The sequence below is a fragment of the Chiloscyllium plagiosum genome, unplaced genomic scaffold, assembly GCF_037043375.1.
Source record: "Chiloscyllium plagiosum isolate Xiang-an unplaced genomic scaffold, Cpla_swu_hap1 HiC_scaffold_2, whole genome shotgun sequence".
Classification (NCBI taxonomy): Eukaryota; Metazoa; Chordata; class Chondrichthyes; order Orectolobiformes; family Hemiscylliidae; genus Chiloscyllium; species Chiloscyllium plagiosum.
The window spans coordinates 162,086,450-162,107,918 of NW_028270140.1; the positions used below are offsets into that span (position 1 = coordinate 162,086,450).

At 48.0% G+C, this 21,469-nt stretch overlaps 1 protein-coding gene across 1 annotated transcript in view; it reads right to left on the reverse strand.

The window, feature by feature from the left end:
• Window positions 1–21,469, reverse strand: part of spef2 (sperm flagellar and cilia associated 2) — an 894,484-nt gene that overhangs the window by 814,523 nt on the left and 58,492 nt on the right. Inside the window, exons 9-10 of the mRNA XM_087994173.1 lie at window positions 20,287–20,474; window positions 4,231–4,399 (exon numbers count right to left, since the gene is read on the reverse strand). Coding sequence (XP_087850299.1) covers window positions 4,231–4,399; window positions 20,287–20,474 — 357 coding nt within the window. The remainder of the gene's footprint in view (window positions 1–4,230; window positions 4,400–20,286; window positions 20,475–21,469) is intronic.

Consider the following 21,469-nt stretch of genomic DNA (forward strand, 5'->3'; position numbering starts at 1 on the left):
GGCCCATCAAGTCCACTCCACCATTCAATCATGGTTGATGGGCATTTCAACTCCACTTACCCACACTCTCCCCGTAGCCCTTAATTCCTTGCGAGATCAAGAATTTATCAATCTCTGCCTTGAAGACATTTAACATCCCGGCTTCCACTGCGTTCTGTGGCAGTGAATTCCACAGGCCCACCACTCTCTGGCTGAAGAACTCCTCATTTCCGTTCTAATTTGACCCCCTCTAATTCTAAGCTGTGCCCACGGGTCCTAGTCACCCCGCCGAACGGAAACAACCTCCCAGCGTCCACCCTTTCTGCACCATGTATTATCTTGTAAGTTTCTATTAGATCTCCCCTTAATCTTCTAAACTCTAATGAATACAATCCCAGGATCCTCAGCTGTTCATCGTATGTTAGACCTACCATTCCAGGGATCATTCATGTGAATCTCCGCTGGACACGCTCCAGTATGTCCCTCCTGAGGTGTGGGGACCAAAACTGGACACAGTACTCCAAATGGGGCCTAACCAGAGCTTTATAAAGTCTCAGTAGCACAACAGTGCTTTTATATTCCAACCCCCTTGAGATAATTGACAACATTGCATTCGCTTTCTTAATCACGGACTCAACCTGCATGTTTAACTTTAGAGAATCCTCGAATAGCATTCCCAGATCCCTCTGTACTTTGGCTTTATGAATTTTCTCACCATTAGAAAATAGTCCAGGCCTGTGTTCTTTTTTACAAAGTGCAAGACCTTGCATTTGCTCACATTGAATTTCATCAGCCATTTCCTGGGCTACTCTCCCAAACTGTCTACGTCCTTCTGCAGCCTCCCCACTTCCTCAGTACTACCTGCCTGTCCACCTAACTTCGTATCATTGACAAACTTCATCAGAATGCTCCAGTCCCTTCATCCAGGTCATCCAGTCAACAAGTGATCACTGTACCCAACTCACATCAACTGGAGCTGAGGGTGAATTAAGTCCTATTCAACTCATTGTGCCTCAGAAGGTGATATTCCTCCTGCTCAATGTCCTCAGCTTGCTCTTTGGAAGCCTGCTCTCACTCTCACAGTTTCTCAGCATCAATAACCACCTCCCTTTGCTTGCTCCAGTTATATGCCACATTTTTTCTGAAGAATGCTGTAAGGTCATCCCCCAGACAATGCAAACAGATGGAACCCCACCTTCAGGAGACCCAACATCGGCTCCACCATGGCTCTGGCCCAGAATGAGCTGCATTGTGTCTACTTGTATTACAAGGATCTTGCTAGGGTTGGAGGGTTTTAGCTATAGGGTGAGGCTGAATTGGCTGGGGCTATTTTCCCAGAGGCTGAGGGGTGATCTTATAAGGTTTATAAATTCATGACGGGCATGGATAGGGTGAATAGACAAGGTTTTTTTCCTGGGTGAGGGAGTCCAAAACTAGAGGGTATAGGTTTAGGGTGAGAGGGGTCAGACTTAAAAGGGACCTAAGAGTTTTTTTTTCACACAGAGGGTGGTACGTGTCTGGAATGAGCTGCCAGAGGATGTGGTGGAGGCTGGTACAATTGCAACATTTAAGAGGCATTTGGATGCGTATATGAATAGGAAGAGTTTGGAGGGATATGGGCTGGGTGCTGGCAGGTGGGACTAGATTTCTGGTCAGCATGGATGAGTTAGGGTTGTAGGGTCTGTTTCTGTTCTCTACATGGGCAGCACGGTGGCACAGTGGTTAGCACTGCTGCCTCACAGTGCCAGAGACCCGGGTTCATTTCCCGCCTCAGGCGACTGACTGTGTGGAGTTTGCACATTCTCCCAGTGTCTGTGTGGGTTACCTCCGGGTGCTCCGGTTTCCTCCCACAGTCCAAAGATGTGCAGGTCAGGTGAATTGGCCGTGCTAAATTGCCCGTAGTGTTAGGTGCATTAGTCAGAGGGAAACGGGTCTGGGTCGGTTACTCTTCGGAGGGTCGGTGTGGACTGGTTGGGCCCAAGTGCCTGTTTCCACACTGAAGGGAATCTAATCTAATCTAATCTAATCTCTATGACTCCATGGCTTTATGTCCTGCCTCAGTCATGGGGTTATGTAAAGGAGTCATCAGCCATGATGGTGGAGGCTAGCCCTTGTCTCCCAGTGACCAGCCTTGTCAGACACCCAGACCCTCAAAGACGCAAGTTCACAGTGATACAGGCATCATGGCTGCTCCTGACCTCATTCCAGCCTTGGGTCAAACATGGACAAAAGAGCTGGATTCCAGAGGGGAGGGGAGGGGGACAGCCCTTGATATCAAGGCTGGATTTGACTGAGTGTGGCATCAAGGAGCCCTGGCAAAACTGGAATCAGTAGGTGTCAGGGGGCAATTCTCCGCTGGTTAGAGTCATACCTGACACAAAGGAAGATGATTGTGGAGGGTCAGTCATCTCAGCTCCAGGACAGCTCTGCAGGAGTCCCACACCTCGACCCAACCACTTTCAGCTGCTTCATCAATGACCTTCCCTCCACCATAAGGTCAGGAGTGGGGATGTTCCCTGGTGATTGCATAATGTTCAGCACCATTCACAACTCCTCAGGTACTGGAACAGTCCATGTTCAAATACAACAAGATCTGGACAATATCCAGGCTTGGGCTGACAAGAGACAAGTAACATTTGTGCCACACACATACCAGGCTATGACCATCATCAACAAGAGACAATCTAACCACCGCCCCTTGACATTCAGTGGTGTTACTGTCACTGGATCACCCCCTATCGTCATCCTGAGGATTACCATTGGTCAGAAACTTAACTGGACTCACCACATAGGTGCAGAGACTACATGAGCAGGTCAGAGGCTGGGAATACTGTGGTGAGTAACTCCCCACCTGATTCCCCAAAGCCTGTCCACCATCTACAAGGTACAAGGCAGGAGGGTGATGGAATACTCCCCGCTTGCCCTGGATGGGGGCAGCTCTAACAACACTCAAGAAGCTCAACATCATCCAGGATAAAGCAGCCGCTTGATTGGCACCACATCCTCAAACATCCCCTCCCTCCCCCACCGACGCTCAGTAGCAGCAGTGTGTACCAGCTACAAGATACCCTGCAGAAACTCACCAAAGATCCTCAGACAGCACCTTCCAAACCCCATGACCACTTCCATCTAGAAGGGCAAAGGGCAGCAGATACATGGGAACACCACCCCCTGCAAGTTCCCCTCCAAGCCCCTCACCATCCTGACTTGGAAATATATCGCCCGTTCCTTCACTATCACTGGGTCAGAATCCTGGAATTCCCTCCCTCAGGGCATTGTGGGTCACCCGACAGCACGTGGACTGCAGTGGGTCAGGAAGGCAGCTCACCCTCACCTTCTCAAGGGGCAACTATCGACGGGCAATAATTACTGGGCCAGTCATTGGGCACAAGTCATGAGTGAATACTAAAAAAAAATGTGCTGAGTTTCATGCACACATACACACACGTATATACACACAGACTCACATTTACACACACACACACACAAGCACACACACAGAGACACACTCATACATATCCACACATATACACATACACACACATGTATACACACAGACACACATACACATATACATACTCACAGATGCACTCAAACATATATATACACAGACACACACACATACACAGACAAACTCACATGTACACACACACATACACACACGTATTTACACACAGACACACACACACGTATATACACACAAACACACACACACATTCATGATATACATATACACACACAGACAGACACACACACACACACACAGACAGACACACACACACACAATCATACATACACAGTGGCTCAGTGGTTAGCACTGCTGCCTCACAGCACCAGGGTCCCAGGTTAGATTCCAGCCTCGGGCGACTGTCTGTGGGGAGTTTGCACATTCTCCCCGAGTCTGTGTGGGTTTCCTCCGGGTGCTCCGGTTTCCTCCCACAGTCCAGAAATGTGCAGGTCAGATGAATTGGCCATGCTAAATTGCCCATAGTGTTAGGTGCATTAGTCAGAGGGAAATGTAGGGGAATGGGTCTGGGTGGGTTGCTCTTCGGAGGGTTGGGGTGGACTTGTTGGGCTGAAGGGCCTATTTCCACACTGTAGGGAATCTAATCTAATCTAATATCCTCACACCTTCACAGACACACACTCACACATATATACACACATACAGACACATAAACTCATATATACACACACACACCCCTTCACTCCTCTGGCTGCCTGTCGATGGTGACAATGACTGGGCTGTACCTTATAATCCTCATAATCCTGGGTGTTTAACATGGCCATGAGCTCCTGCTGCACTGCATCTGCTGAACTCTCCCTCTCAGACTGGGCCTTACTGATTGGCTGCTCATAGAAGGGAATGCCAAGGAAGAACATTTCTTTCCATTCTCTCATCATCTTCATTGGAATCAAGCTGAGAGAGAGAGAGAGAGAGAGAGAGAGAAAAAACACAGTCATACAATCAGCAGGTCAAACCCAGGCTTATCCAGTCTGACGTCTGAACCATGTCCACTGACCTGAACATGCAGCCACCGCATGGACCTCCAATGCGGCACTGCTCCTGGATCAGTATACATGTACAGCATAGTGAACTAAGGGATGGATTAGGAGAGCCAACTGAACCCTGACCCTGACCCTGATCCTGATCCTGACCCTGACCCTGACCCTGACCCTAATGCAGCTCCCTGTCCCTGACCCTAATGCAGCTCCGTGACCCTGACCGTGACCCTGACTCTAATACAGCTCCCTGTCGCTGACCCTAATACAGCTCCCTGACCCTGACCCTAATGCAGCTCCCTGACCCTGACCCTAATGCAGCTCCCTAATCCTGACCCTAATGCAGCTCCGTGACCCTGACTCGAATGCAGCTCCCTAACCCTGACCCTGACCCTAATGCAGCTCCCTAATCCTGACCGTGACCCTAATGCAGCTCCCTAATCCTGACCGTGACCCTAATGCAGCTCCACGACCCTGACCCTAATACAGCACCCTAACCCTGACCCTGACCCTAATGCAGCTCCCTAACTCTGACCCTAATGCAGCTCCCTGACCCTGACCCTAATGCAGCTCCCTAACCCTGACCCTGACCCTAATGCAGCTCCCTAACCCTGACCCTGACTCTAATACAGCTCCCTGTCCCTGACCCTAACCCTGACCCTAATGCAGCTACCTAACCCTGACCCTGACCCTAATGCAGCTCCCTGTCCCTGACCCTAATGCAGCTCCGTGACCCTGACCCTGACCCTAATGCAGCTCCCTAACCCTGACCTTAATGCAGCTCCCTGACCCTGACCCTAATGCAGCTCCCTGACCCTGACCCTGACCCTAATGCAGCTCCCCAACCCTGACCCTGACCCTAATGCAGCTCCGTGACCCTGACTCTAATGCAGCTCCCTAACCCTGACCCTGACCTGTAATGCAGCTGCCTAACCCTGACCGTGACCCAACGCAGCTCCGTGACCCTGACCCTGACTCTAATACAGCTCCCTGTCCCTGACCCTGACCCTAATACAGCTCCCTGACCCTGACCCTAATGCAGCTCCCGAACTCTACCCCGACCCTAATGTAGCTCCATAACCCTGACCCTGACCCTAATGCAGCTCCCTAACCCTGACCCTGACCCTAATGCAGCTCCCTAACCCTGACCCTGACTCTAATGCAGCTCCCTAACCCTGACCCTGACCCTAATGCAGCTCCCGAACTCTACCCCGACCCTAATGTAGCTCCATAACCCTGACCCTGACCCTAATGCAGCTCCCTAACCCTGACCCTGACCCTAATGCAGCTCCCTAACCCTGACCCTAATGCAGCTCCGTGACCCTGACTCTAATGCAGCTCCCTAACCCTGACCCTGACCCTAATGCAGCTCCCTAATCCTGACCCTAATGCAGCTCCCTAACCCTGACCCTGACCCTAATGCAGCTCCCTAATCCTGACCGTGACCCTAATGCAGCTCCCTAATCCTGACCGTGACCCTAATGCAGCTCCACGACCCTGACCCTAATACAGCACCCTAACCCTGACCCTGACCCTAATGCAGCTCCCTAACTCTGACCCTAATGCAGCTCCCTGACCCTGACCCTAATGCAGCTCCCTAACCCTGACCCTGACCCTAATGCAGCTCCCTAACCCTGACCCTGACTCTAATACAGCTCCCTGTCCCTGACCCTAACCCTGACCCTAATGCAGCTACCTAACCCTGACCCTGACCCTAATGCAGCTCCCTGTCCCTGACCCTAATGCAGCTCCGTGACCCTGACCCTGACCCTAATGCAGCTCCCTAACCCTGACCTTAATGCAGCTCCCTGACCCTGACCCTAATGCAGCTCCCTGACCCTGACCCTGACCCTAATGCAGCTCCCCAACCCTGACCCTGACCCTAATGCAGCTCCGTGACCCTGACTCTAATGCAGCTCCCTAACCCTGACCCTGACCTGTAATGCAGCTGCCTAACCCTGACCATGACCCAACGCAGCTCCGTGACCCTGACCCTGACTCTAATACAGCTCCCTGTCCCTGACCCTGACCCTAATACAGCTCCCTGACCCTGACCCTAATGCAGCTCCCGAACTCTGCCCCGACCCTAATGTAGCTCCATAACCCTGACCCTGACCCTAATGCAGCTCCCTAACCCTGACCCTGACCCTAATGCAGCTCCCTAACCCTGACCCTGACTCTAATGCAGCTCCCTGACCCTGACCCTAATGCAGCTGCCTGACCCTGACCATGACTATGACCCTAATGCAGCTCCCTAACCCTGACCCTGACTCTAATGCAGCTCCCTGACCCTGACCCTAATGCAGCTCCCTAACCCTGACCCTGACCCTAATGCAGCTCCCTAACCCTGACCCTGACTCTAATGCAGCTCCCTGACCCTGACCCTAATGCAGCTGCCTGACCCTGACCATGACTATGACCCTAATGCAGCTCCCTAACCCTGACCCTGACTCTAATGCAGCTCCCTGACCCTGACCCTAATGCAGCTCCCTAACCCTGACCCTGACCCTAATGCAGCTCCCTAACCCTGACCCTGACCCTAATGCAGCTCCCTAACCCTGACCCTGACTCTAATGCAGCTCCCTGACCCTGACCCTAATGCAGCTGCCTGACCCTGACCATGACTATGACCCTAATGCAGCTCCCTAACCCTGACCCTGACCCTAATGCAGCTCCCTAACCCTGACCCTGACTCTAATGCAGCTCCCTGACCCTGACCCTAATGCAGCTGCCTGACCCTGACCATGACTATGACCCTAATGCAGCTCCCTAACCCTGACCTTGACCCCTAATGCAGCTCCATGGCCCATGGTGAGGGAATCTCCTGTCCAGTCACTGATGAGAGAATATGGTGATCCTCTCCACCCCGTGAACATGGCTGTGATCACTGGGATAAAACCTGCAGCCTGACCCACATTCAGCGGTTGTGTCCTGATCCCTTTTTGATGGAGATACAGGGGAAGGGTTGGAAAACCAGGCCATGGTTTCAGTCCCATTCCACTTCCCAGCCAGCCTCAATAACACAGTGAGCAGGAACTGAAAGCACAAGGAGAAATGAGGACATACATCTGGGAGACCTGATTGCAGTGTGGCAATGTCATGGGACCTGAATTTGGAGGGGTAGAGGACATATGGGAAGGACAGGAAGCTGGGGAAACATGGTGAGCTGATTCAATCAATAACGGCATTAACACAATAGATGGGGATGTCGTATACCCAGAAAAATTGGACAGAGAAGTGTTTTGGGTCGAGATGAGAAGGATAAAGCCAAGAGGTCAGTTGGGAGAGAGGTGTCCAGGTCCTCTAAAAGTAACCAGATGGTAAACTGGAATATACAGGAAGAAATAATAAGGGGGATTGTCAGCAAAGTACAGCGAAGGTCAGGGGAATTTTAATCTTTATCATTTTAATTTGAAAATGTCAAATGGATAAAGGTAGACATTGGATAAAGAGATCATAAAACTTTGGAATAGAGTCTCACGGACAGCATAGTCTGGAGGAGGAAGTGAGGACGGCAGGTGCTGGAGATCAGAGTTGAGAGAGTGGCGCTGGAAAAGGACAGCAGGTCATGCAGCATCCGAGGAGCAGGAGAATCGATGTTTTGGGCAGGAGCCCTTCATCAGGAATCCTTTGCCGGAAACGTTGACTGTGTTGGTGTTTATTGGTGGGGGATTGAGTTTCAGAGCCATGAGGTCATGCTGCAGCTGTACAAGACACTGGTGCGGCTGCACTTGGAATATTGCATGCAGTTCTGGTCACCACATTATAGGAAGGATGTGGAAGCTTTGGAAAGGGTTCAGAGGAGATTTACCAGGATGTTGCCTGGTATGGAAAGGAGGTCTTATGAGGAAAGGCTGAGAGAGCTGAGGCTGTTTTTGTTGGAGAGAACATTGAGAGGTGACTTAATCGCGATGTATAAGATAATTAGAGGGTTAGATAGGGTGGACAGGGAGAGCCTTTTTCCTCGGGTGGTGATGGCTAACACAAGGGGACACAGCTTTAAATTGAGGGGTGATAGATTTAGGACAGATATTAGGGGTAGTTTCTTTACTCAGAGAGGAGGAAGGGTGTGGCACAACCTGCCTGCAACAGGAGTAGACTCACCGACATTAAGGGTGTTTAAACAGGCATTGGACGTACATATGGATAATAATGGAACAGTGTAGGTTAGGTGGGCATCAGATTATTTTCACAGGTTGGTGCAACATCGAGGGCCAAAAGGCCTGGAGTGTGCTGTAACATTGTATGTTCTATGTTCCTACTCCTCGGATGCTGCCTGACCTGCTGTGTTTTTCCAGCACCGCACTCTCAGCATAGTCTGGAGTCAACAGAGCCTCCTGTATCAGACCTGATATTGTGCAATAAGGTAGAAATAATTAATGACGTTGTCGTGAAGGTACCTCTGGGGAGTAATGCTCAGAATACGGTGGATTTTATATTCAGTTTGTTGGAGAAAACAATGTTGCTAAGGCTAGTGTTTAAAGCCTAAATATGAGCAATTATGAGGGTGGGGAAGCAGAGCTGGCTAAAATGAGCTGGTAAATTAGGTTAATAGAGATGCAGTGACTAATATTGAATGGGATATTTCAGAATACACTGAATGGGGAAGCGTTGGTGTAGTGGTATGTCACCAGACTAGTAATCTAGGGACAAAAACAGAAACTGCTGGGGAAACTCAGCAGCTCTGGCAGTGTCTGTGGAGAGAATGCAGAGTTAACATTTCAGGTCCAGCGACCCTTCATCAGAACGTTTTTTTAAGTAATCTTGGGAACCAAGTTAATGTTTTGGGAGCATGGTTTTGAATCCCACCATTGCAGATTGTGAATTTTAAATTTAAGTTTGAAACAGATTCTGGGTAATCCAAGATGGAGGACGGGAAAACTCTCTGGCTGTAACAGCTACTCCTTTTTTGAGGTATTTTAGGTGCTGGAGGTGATTTCCTCGAATTGCAGGAGCAGCAATTACTGTTTTATATGCTGTTGCATTGTTTTGGAACTTTGGAAGATAAAAGTCAAAACAACAGCAGTTTTAAAAGGGAGAAGAACAGACAAAGGAAGCACATGGTGAGGTCAATGCAGGAGAGAGAGAGAGAGACAGAGAGAAAGAGAGAACCTGCACAGTTACCGCGTTTGCTGTTTGAATTCATGCATCACTGGACATCGGAGTGCATCTGGAAAAATTAACAAACAGTGAAATTCACAACTGACCTTGGAGGAACTGTTGGGCAAAGTTCACAGCACAGAATCAGATAAGTTAATTATTGTTTTAAGTATGGCCTACAGAAAGTCTGCAGTAGTGAGGAGAGTGGGTTCTTTCTTGATTATATGTTTTTGGAGATATGTTTCTTGATTAAACTTAAAATATAAGCCATAACTATAAATTTAACCTGGGGCAGTGTTTGTAGAGGAATAGGATGGTGTATTTTCTGGGTCTGTAGATTGTGAAGGAGCAAAAATGGCCTTTGCAGTCATATGTGCTTCTTATCAGATGTGGGAGTTTAAAGAGAGTTTAAGGGTTACTGCGGATTATATCTGCAATAAATGTTGTTGGTTGCAAATCTTATCAGATCGAGTGGATCGGTTGGAGAGACAGATAGAAACGATGAGGAATTTGCAACAGCAACAGTATATGATGGATGGCAGTTATAGGAAGGGGGGAAAGTCTCAGATACAGTCACATAGATGGGTTATCTCCAGGAAAGGTAAGAGAGGTAGGCACCGAGGGCAGGAGTCTTTTGAGGATATCCCCATTTCAAACAGGTATGCTGTTTTGGAAAATGTAGGGGGTGATGGATTCTCAGGGGAACGTAGCACGAACAGCCAAGTTTCTGGTATTGAGACTGGTTCTAATGCAACGAGGGGTACGTCGGCTTCCAAGAGATCAATTGTGTTAGGGGATTCTGTAGTCAGAGGTACAGACAGACGTTTCTATGGCCAGCAGAGAAAAATCAGAATGGTGTGTTGTTTCCCTGGTGCCAGGATCAAGGATGTCTCAGAGAGGGTGCAGCTGAAAATGTGTTGCTGGAAAAGCGCAGCAGGTCAGGCAGCATCCAGGGAACAGGAGAATTGACGTTTCAGGCATACCTGTTCCCTGGATGCTGCCTGACCTGCTGCGCTTTTCCAGCAACACATTTTCAGCTCTGATCTCCAGCATCTGCAGTCCTCACTTTCTTCTCAGAGAGGGTGCAGAATGTTCTCACGGGGGAGAGGGGCCAGCAGGAGGTCATTGTCCACATTGGAACCAACGACATTGGAAGGTAAAAGGTTGAGACTCTGAAGGGAGATTACAGAGAGTTAGGCAGAAATTTAAAAAGGAGGTCCTCAAGGGTAGTAATATCTGGATTATTCCCGGTGCTACGAGCTATTAGGGCAGGAATAGGAGGATAGAGCAGATGAATGCATGGCTGAGGAGCTGGTGTATGGGAGGAGGATTCACATTTTTGGATCATTGGAATCTCTTTTGGGGTAGAAGTGACCTGTACAAGAAGGACGGATTGCACCTACATTGGAAAGAGACTAATATACTGGCAGGGAAATTTGTTAGAACTGCTTGGGAGGATTTAAACTAGTAAGGTGGGGGGTGGGACCCAGGGAGATAGTGAGGAAAGAGATCGATCTGAGATGGGTACAGCTGAGAACAGAAGTGAGTCAAACAGTCAGGGCAGGCAGGGACAAGATAGGACTAATAAATTAAACTGCATTTATTTCAATGCAAGGAGCCTAACAGGGAAGGCAGATGAACTCAGGGTATGGTTAGGAACATGGGACTGGGATATCATAGCAATTACAGAAACATGGCTCAGGGACGGGCAGGACTGGCAGCTTAATGTTCCAGGATACAAATGTTACAAGGGAAGGATAGAAAGGGAGGCAAGAGAGGAGGGGGAGTGGCATTTTTGATAAGGGATAGCTTTACAGCTGTGCTGAGGGAGGATATTCCCGGAAATACATCCAGGGAAGTTATTTGGGTGGAACTGAGAAATAAGAAAGGGATGATCATCTTATTGGGATTGTATTATAGACCCCCAATAGTCAGTGGGAAATTGAGAAACAAACTTGTAAGGAGATCTCAGCTATCTGTAAGAATAATAGGGTGGTTATGGTAGGGAATTTTAACTTTCCAAACATAGACTGGGACTGCCATAGTGTTAAAGGTTTCGATGGAGAGGAATTTCTTAAGTGTGTACAAGAAAGCTTTCTGATTCAGTATGTGGATGTACCTACTAGAGAAGGTGCAAAACTTGACCTACTCTTGGGAAATAAGGCAGGGCAGGTGACTGAGGTGTCAGTGGGGGAGCACTTTGGGGCCAGCGACCATAATTCTATTAGATTTAAAATAGTGATGGAAAAGTATAGACCAGATCTAAAAGTTGAAGTTATAAATTGGAGAAAGGCCAATTTTGACAGTATTAGGCAAGAACTTTCGAAAGCTGATTGGGGGCAGATGTTCGCACGTAAAGGGATGGCAGGAAAGTGGGAAGCCTTCAGCAATGAGATAACAAGAATCCAGAGAAAGTATATTCCTGTCAGGGTGAAAGGGAAGGCTGGTTGGTATCGGGAATGCTGGATGACTAAAGAAATTGAGGGTTTGATGAAGAAAAAGGAAGCAGATGTCAGGTATAGACAGGATAGATCGAGTGAATCCTTAGAAGAGTATAAAGGCAGTAGGAGTATATTTAAGAGGGAAATCAGGAGGGCAAAAAGGGGACATGAGATAGCTTTGGCAAATAGAATTAAGGAGAATCCAAAGGGCTTTTACAAATATATTAAGGACAAAAGGGTAACTAGGGAGAGAATAGGGCCCCTCAAAGATCAGCAAGGCAGCCTTTGTGTGGAGTCACAGAAAATGGGGGAGATACTAGACAAGTATTTTGCATCAGTATTTACTGTGAAAAAGGATATGGAAGATATAGACGGTGACATCTTGAAAAATGTCCATATTACAGAGGAGGAAGTGCTGGATGTCTTGAAATGCATAAAGGTGGATAAATCCCCAAGACCTGATCAGGTGTTCCCTCGAACTCTGTGGGAAGCTAGAGAAGTGATTGCTGGGCCTCTTGATGAGATATTTGTATCATCGATAGTCACAGGTGAGGTGCCGGAAGACTGGAGGTTGGCTAACGTGGTGCCGCTGTTTAAGAAGGGCGGTAAAGACAAGCCAGGGAACTATAGACCGGTGAGCCTGACCTCGGTGGTGGGCAAGTTGTTGGAGGGAATCCTGAGGGACAGGATGTACATGTATTTGGAAAGGCAACGACTGATTAGGGATAGTGAACATAGCTTTGTGCGTGGGAAATCATGTCTCACAAACTTGATTGAGTTTTTTGAAGAAGTAACAAAGAGGATTGATGAGGGCAGAGCAGTAGATGTGATCTATTTGGACTTCAGTAAGGCGTTTGACAAGGTTCCCCATGGGAGACTGATTAGCAAGGTTCTATCTCATGGAATACAGGGAGAACTAGCCATTTGGATACAGAACTGGCTCAAAGGTAGAAGACAGAGGGTGGTGGTGGAGGGTTGTTTTTCAGACTGGAGGCCTGTGACCAGTGGAGTGCCACAAGGATCAGTGTTGGTTCCTCTACTTTTTGTCATTACTTAGTAATCTAAGTAATCTAAGATCGGTGCTGGGACCTCTATGTTTTGTCATTTATATAAATGATTTGGATGCGAGCATAAGAGGTACAGTTAGTAAGTTTGCAGATGACACCAAAATTGGAGATGTAGTGGACAATGGAGAGGGTTACCTCAGATTACAGCAGGATCTGGACCAGATGGGCCAATGGACTGAGAAGTGGCAGATGGAGTTTAATTCAGATGAATGCGAGGTGCTGTATTTTGGGAAAGCAAATCTTAGCAGGACTTATACACTTAATGGTAAGGTCCTAGGGAGTGTAGCTGAACAAAGAGACCTTGGAGGGCAGGTTCATAGCTCCTTGAAAGTGGAGTCACAGGTAGATAAGATAGTGAAGAAGGCGTTTGGTATGCTTTCCTTTATTGGTCAGAATATTGAGTACAGGAGTTGGGAGGTCATGTTGCGGCTGTACAGGTCATACAGTCATCTCTCTGACTGTATGACTCTAAATTGTGAATAACAAGTGAACCCAATGGCAACCATGCTGTCAATTGTCATAAAAACTCATCTGGCTCATCCATGTGCTTCAAGGAAGGAAATCTGTCTCGTCTGGCCTGCATATGACTCCAGACTCACCGCAACTCTTCACAGCCCTCTGTGCAATGAGGGACAGATACTGGCCACAAACAGGGGGAAAATCCTTTCTGTATCTGCTTTGCCAGTCTTTCAAGAAAGTTTTAAATTTCTATGGGATCCCTCTCACGTTTCCAATTTCCAGATAAATCAGGTCCAGTTTTCTCAATCTCTCCTCAGAGGACAGTCCCACCATCTCAGGGTTAGTCTGGTCAATCTCTATGTATATTCCTATCCTCATTGTGTACATTTATAGCAGAAGTAGATAGATTCGTGAATAGTCAGTGAATCGAGGATTAGATCAAGAAAGTGGGTGTGAGGAATATCGGATCAGCCGTGATCCTATTGATGATGGAGCAGGCTCGAGGGGCCGAATGGCCTCCTCCTGTTCCTATTTCTTATGGTCTCGTGGAAAGGAGATCAGAAATCCACATAATATTCCAGATGCTGTCTCACCAGAATTCCCCACAATTAAAGCAAGATTTATTACAGAAGCTGAGGAGAAAGTGAGGTCTGCAGATGCTGGAGATCAGAGCTGGAAATGTGTTGCTGGAAAAGCGCAGCAGGTCAGGCAGCATCTAGGGAACAGGAGAATCGACGTTTCGGGCATAAGCCCTTCTTCAGGAATGGGGAAAGTTTGTCCAGTAGGCTAAGATAAAAGGTAGGGAGGAGGGACTTGGGGGAGGGGCGTCGGAAATGTGATAGGTGGAAAGAGGTCAAGGTGAGGGTGATGGGTCAGACTGGGGTGGGGGCGGAGAGGTCGGGAAGAAGATTGCAGGTTAGGAAGGCGGTGCTGAATTCGATGGATTTGACTGAGACAGGGTGGGGGGAGGGGAAATGAGGAAACTGGTGAAATCCGAGTTCATCCCTTGTGGTTGGAGGGTTCCTAGGCGGAAGATGAGGCGTTCTTCCTCCAACCGTCGTTTTGTTCTGGTCTGACGATGGAGGAGTCCAAAGACCTGCATATCCTTGGTGGAGTGGGAGGGGGAATTGAAATGTTGAGCTACAGGGTGGTTGGGTTGGTTGGTCCGGGTATCCCAGAGGTGTTCTCTGAAACGCTCCGCAAGTAGCCGGCCTGTCTCCCCAATATAGAGGAGGCCACAGCGAAGAGGGTTGCCTCAGATTACAACAGGATCTTGATCAGATAGGCCAAGGACAGTCAGATGGAATTGAATTCAGATAAATGTGAGATGTTATATTTTGGAAAAGCAAATCTTAGCAGGACTTATACACTTAATGGTAAGGTCCTATGGAGTGTTGCTGAACAAAGAGACCTTGGAGTGTAGGTTCATAGCTCCTTGAAAGTGGAGTCGCAGGTAGATAGGATAGTGAGGAAGGTGTTTGGTATGCTTTCCTTTATTGGTCAGAGTATTGAGTACAGGAGTTGGGAGGTCATGTTGCGGCTGTACAGGACATTGGTCAGGCCACTGTTGGAATATTGTGTGCAATTCTGGTCACTTTCCTATCGGAAAGATGTTGTGAAACTTGAAAGGGTTCAGAAAAGATTTACAAGGATGTTGCCAGGGTTGGAGGATCTGAGCTACAGGGAGAGGCTGAACAGGCTGGGGCTGTTTTCCCTGGAGCATCAGAGGCTGAGGGGTGACCTTATAGAGATTTATAAAATCAGGAGGGGCATGGATAGGATAAATAGACAAGGTCTTTTCCCTGGGGTGGGGGAGTCCAGAACTAGAGGGCATAGGTTTAGGATGAGAGGGGAAAGATATAAAAGAGACCTAAGGGGCAACATTTTCACACAGAGAGTGGTACGTGTATGGAATGAGCTGCCAGAGGATGTGGTGGAGGCTGGTACAATTGGAACATTTAAGAGGCATTTGGATGTGTATATGAATAGGAAGGGTTTGGAGGGATATGGGCCGGGTGCTGGCAAATGGAAATAGATTACATTCCTTACAGTGTGGAAACAGGCCCTTCGGCCCAACAGGTCCACACCGACCCTCCGAAGTGCAACCCATCCAGACCCATTCCGCTACATTTATCCCTTGACCTAACACTACGGGCAATTTAGCATGGCCAATTCACCTAACCTGCACATTTTTGGACTGTGGGAGGAAACCGGAGCACCCGGAGGAAACCCACGCAGACGCGGGGAAAATGTGCAAACTCCACACAGTCAGTTGCCTGAGGCGGGAATTGAACCCGGGTCTCTGGCGCTGTGAGGCAGCAGTGCTAACCACTGTGCCACCGTGCCGGCCACAAATTTAGGATATCTAGGCAGCATGGACAAGTTGGACTGAAGGGTCTATTTCTGTGCTGTATATGTCTATGACTCTATGACTGTAAGTGGCAGTGAGCAAATAGAGGGAGCTGCAGGCTGACATGTGCCCAGGTCCTGATGGGCTTCATCCCAGGGGCTTAATACATTGGCTTCAATTTTTGAAAATTCATTACAATCAAAGAATGTTCCGAAAGAACATTCTTCATTCTTTACTCAAAAGAGAGGAACAGAGGGAGAAAGCAGAAAGTTACAGGCCAGTTGGTTTGATATCAATCACTGAAAAATGTTTGAAGCTATTATTGTAGATGTTATAACAGAGCATTGAATATCAAGGATATCAGGCAGAGACAGTATGGTCTTGCCAAAGGAGGTGAATTCACTAAAAGGAAGTAACAAGTGCAGGGATAAAGAGCCAAGACCATTGCTGTCTCAGGATCGAGTTTATCTGACCTCCTACAGTTTGGGCCTGAACTTCCAACGTGACTGGTTTACAAAGTGAGGCATTAGACAGTGTAGAGGGAGCTTTCCTCTGTACCTAACCCTGTGCTGTCCCTGTCCTGGGAGTGTTTGATGGGGACAGTGTAGAGGGAGCTTTCCTCTGTACCTAACCCTGTGCTGTCCCTGTCCTGGGAGTGTTTGATGGGGACAGTGTAGAGGGAGCTTTCCTCTGTACCTAACCCTGTGCTGTCCCTGTCCTGGGAGTGTTTGATGGGGACAGTGTAGAGGGAGCTTTCCTCTGTATCTAACCCTGTGCTGTCCCTGTCCTGGGATGGGGGTGCAGTGTAGAGGGAGCTTTCCTCTGTACCTAACCCTGTGCTGTCCCTGTCCTGGGAGTGTTTGATGGGGACAGTGTAGAGAGAGCTTTACTCTGTATCTAACCCCGTGCTGTCCCTGTCCTGGGAGTGTTTGATGGGGGACAGTGTAGAGGGAGCTTTCCTCTGTACCTAACCCTGTGCTGTCCCTGTCCTGGGAGTGTTTGATGGGGACAGTGTAGAGAGAGCTTTACTCTGTATCTAACCCCGTGCTGTCCCTGTCCTGGGAGTGTTTGATGGGGACAGTGTAGAAGGAGCTTTCCTCTGTACCTAACCCTGTGCTGTCCTGCCCTGGGACAGTGTAGAAGGAGCTAGATAAGTATGTACCTGTCAGGCAGGGAGGAAGCTGTAGAGTGTGGGAGCCGTGGTTTACGAAGGAAGTGGAATCTCTGGTCAAGAGGAAGAAGAAGGTTTATGTTAGGATGAGATGTGAAGGCTCAGTTAGGACGCTTGAGGGTTACAAGGTAGCCAGGAAAGACCAAAAGAGAGAGCTCAGAAGAGCTAGGAGGAGACATGAGAAGTTGTTGGCGGATAGGATCAGGGTAAACCCTAAGGCTTTCTATAGGTATTTAAGGAATAAAAGAATGACGAGAGTAAGATTAGGGCCAGTCAAGGAGAGGAGTGGGAAGTTGTGTGTGGAGTCAGAGGAGATAGGGGCAGCACTAAATAAATATTTTTCAACAGTATTCACTCTAGAAAACGACAATGTTGTCGAGAAGAATACTGAGATACAGGCTACTAGACTGGGGGTGAGATTGAGGTTCACAAGGAAGAGGTATTAGAAATCCTGCAGAGAGTGAAAATAGATAAGTCGCCTGGGCCGGATGGGATTTATCCTAGAATCCTCTGGGAAGCCAGGGAGGAGATTGCCGAGCCTTTGGCATTGACCTTTAAATCGTCATTGTCCACAGGAATAGTGCCAGAAGACTGGAGGATAGCAAATATAATACCGCTGTTCAAGAAGGGGAGTAGAGCCAACCCTGGTAATTATAGACCAGAGAGCCTCACTTCAGTTGTTGGTAAAGTGTTGGAAAGGGTTATAAGAGACAGGATTTATAATCATCTAGAAAAGAATAATTTGATTAGGGATAGTCAGCACGGTTTTGTGAAGGGTAGATCGTGCCTCACAAACCTTATTGAGTTCTTTGAGAAGGTGACCAAACAGGTAGATGAGAGTAAACCGGTTGATGTGTATATGGATTTCAGCGAGGTGTTCGATAAGGTTCCCCACAGTAGGCTATTGTACAAAATGCGGAGGAATGGGATTGTGGGAGATATAGCAGTTTGGATCAGTAATTGGCTTGCTGAAAGAAGACAGAGGGTGGTGGTTGATGGGAAATGTTCATCCTGGAGTCCAGTTACCAGTGGTATACCGCAAGGGTTGGTGTTGGGTCCACTGCTGTTTGTCATTTTTATAAACGGCCTGGATGAGGGCGTAGAAGGATGGGTTAGTAAATCTGCAGACGACACTAAGGTCGGTGGAGTTGTGGATAGTGATGAAGGATGTTGTAGGTTACAGAGAGACATAGATAAGCTGCAGAGCTGGGCTGAGAGGTGGCAAATGGAGTTTAATGTGGAAAAGTGTGAGGTGATTCACTTTGGTCGGAGTAACCGGAATGCAAAGTACTGGGCTAATGGTAAGATTCTTGGTAGTGTAGATGAGCAGAGAGATCTCGGTGTCCAGGTACACAGATCCTTGAAAGTTGCCACCCAGGTTGTTAAGAAGGCATACAGTGTGTTAGCTTTTACTAGGATGTTGCTAGGTATGGAGGGAAGGTCTTACGAGGAAAGGCTAAGGGACTTGAGGCTGTCTTTGTTGGAGAGAAGAAGGTTGAGAGGTGACTTGGACAAGCATATGGAATAGTGTAGGTTAGATGGGCTTCAGATTGGTATGACAGGTCGGCGCAACATTGAGGAACGAAGAGCCTGTACTGCACTGTAATGTTCTATGTTCTATGAGCTTTACTCTGTATCTAACCCCGTGCTGTCGCTGTTCTGGGAGTGTTTGATGGGGACAGTGGAGAGGGAGCTTTACTTTGTATCTAACACCATGCTGTCCCTGCCCTGGGAGTGTTTGATGGGCCCAGTGTAGAGGAAGCTTTACTCTGTATCTAACCCCGTGCTGTCCCTGTCCTGGGAGTGTTTAATGGGGGACAGTGTAGAGGGAGCTTCACTCTGTGTCTGACCCCGTGCTGTCCTTGTCCTGGGAGTGTTTGATGGGGACAGTGTAGAGAGAGCTTTACTCTGTATCTAACCCCATGCTGTCCCTGTCCTGGAAGTGTTTGATGGGGACAGTGTAGAGAGAGCTTTACTCTGTATCTAACACCGTACTGTCCCTGTCCTGGGAGTGTTTGATGGGGAACAGTGTAGAGAGAGCTTTACTCTGTATCTAACCCCATATTGTCCCTGTCCTGGGAGTGTTTGATGGGGGATGGTGTAGAGGGAGCTTTACTCTGTATCTAAGCCCGTGCTGTCCCTGTCCTAGGAGTGTTTGATGGGGACAGTGTAGAAAGAGCTTTACCTTGTATCTAACCCTTTGCTGTCACTGTCCCGGGAGGGTTAGATGGGGGACAGTGTAGAGGGAGCTTTACTCTGTATCTAACCCCGTGCTGTCCCTGTCCTGGGAGTGTTAAAGGGGGGCAGTTTCTGATTTTGTTTTCTCGATGGGACACATAGAATCCTAAAGGATGAAAGCAGTCCATGCCAACCATGTTTCCAAAGTAAAACTAGTCCCATTTTGTCTCTGTTTGGCCCATATCCCTTTCCTATTCATGTACCTGTCCAAATGACTTTTACATGTTGTAATTGTTCCTGCATCTAACACTTCCTCTGGCAGTTCATTTCTCGATGTGCACCACCCTCTGTTGACCCTCAGGTCCCTTTTGAACTTTCCCCTCTCACCTTAAACCTCTGCCCTTTAGTTCTGGACTTCCCCACCCCTGGTCTATTCACCCTATCCATGCCCCTCATGATTTTAGAAATCTCTGTAAGTTCTACCCCTCAGCCTCCAACACTCCAGGGGAAAAAGTCCCAGCCTTTTCAGCCTCTCCTTCTAACTCAAACCCTCCAGTCCCGGTAGCATCCTGGTAAATGTTTTTCACAGTTTTCCCAATTTAATAACATCCTTTCTAGATCAGGGGTGACTTATGGAAAGCTTGGACATGTTGGGTTTGTATCCACTGGAATTTGGAAGAGTAAGAGGTGACTCGAGTGAAATGTGAGAGATCCTGAGGGTGAAGAGGATGTTTCCTCTGGTGGGAGAATCTAGGACTAGGATTCGCTGTTTAAAAATCATGGGTCACATGTTTGTAACAGAGAAAGGGCTCTTCTATCTCATTAAGTCTCACGGGTTTTTGAAATTCTCTTCCGAGAAAGGTATTGGAAGCAGAGTATGATGAAGGCAGAGGTGGATAGCTAAGAAGGGGGTGAAGGTAATCTGGGGTGTGTGGTGGGGGATGGGGAGTGATGAGATCAGTCACAACCTTGTTCAATGGCAGAGTAAGTGTGAGGTGTGCCCCACCAAAGTGCCAGCTGCTCAGCGTTTCCACGTACTTTAGTGTGAGCTCACGGTATTCTGCGATCTTGATCACCAAGTCGATGATGTGGTCCACCACTTCCTGGCAGAGGCTGTAGTGTTTCCGGAATCGCTGCTCTGCCCGCTGAGCCATGACCCGTTCATGGACCTCTCGTTCTCGCTGGATGTGCTCCATGTGCTCCAGTTTCTCTTGTCTCACCAACACCTGCAGGGAAAATGACAGCTTGTTCCTGACTCTGGGAGACAACACTGACGAGTGTCAGAGACTCTGTTCATCCTGATCTCCTCCCCTACCCCCCGGTAACTGAGATATCATTCTATCACAGAAAGCTTATGATGCCAATTGATGCCCATCATGAAGACTGGCTTCAACACTCTGTCCCCAATAGAATTTCTTTTTACCCATCCAATCCTATTCATTTTACAATCTTCAAGAATACAATGCAATTCCTAATGAGCCCTCTAAATTTCAGAAATCAAGCTGAGTCTGTGTAATCCCGTCACATCATTTACTCCTTGGAGAGTGGAGCTGAACTTGACACTGAAAGCAGCATTCCTGCTGCCATCCACAACTTAGGGCGATGTGGAGTTTGCACATTCTCCCCGTGTCTGCATGGGTTTCCTCCAGGTGCTCTGGTTTCCTCCCACAATCCAAGGGTGTGCAGGTTGGTGAATTGGTCATGCTGAATTGCCCGTAGTGTTCAGGGATGCGCAGGTTAGGTGCATTAGTCAGGGGTAAATATAGAGTAGGGGAATGGGTCTGAGTGGGTTAATCTTTGGGGGGTTGGTGTGGACTTGTTTGGCCAAATGGCCTGTTTCCACGCTGTAGGGATTCTCTGATTCTGTAGGGATTCTAAGGACACGAGAGCAATTACAATGAATGGTAACATTCTCTTGCTTTCCTCATTACTTTTTGTCACTGCATATTGTGATTTTTGTGAGTCACACACGAGGACAGCCAGATCCCTCTGTATCTCAGATCTCTACAATATCTCACCATTTAAATAATATGCTTCATTTTAATGCTTCCTGCCAAAGTAGACAATTTCATATTCTCCCTCTTGCCAGATCTTTGGCCCACATATTCATTCTTGCAGCGTCATTATATCCTCTTCACAATTCACGATTTAATTTCCAACTGATCTTTATGTCATCAGCAAACGTAGCTCCCGTTCCTTCATCAAAGTCATTTACATAAAT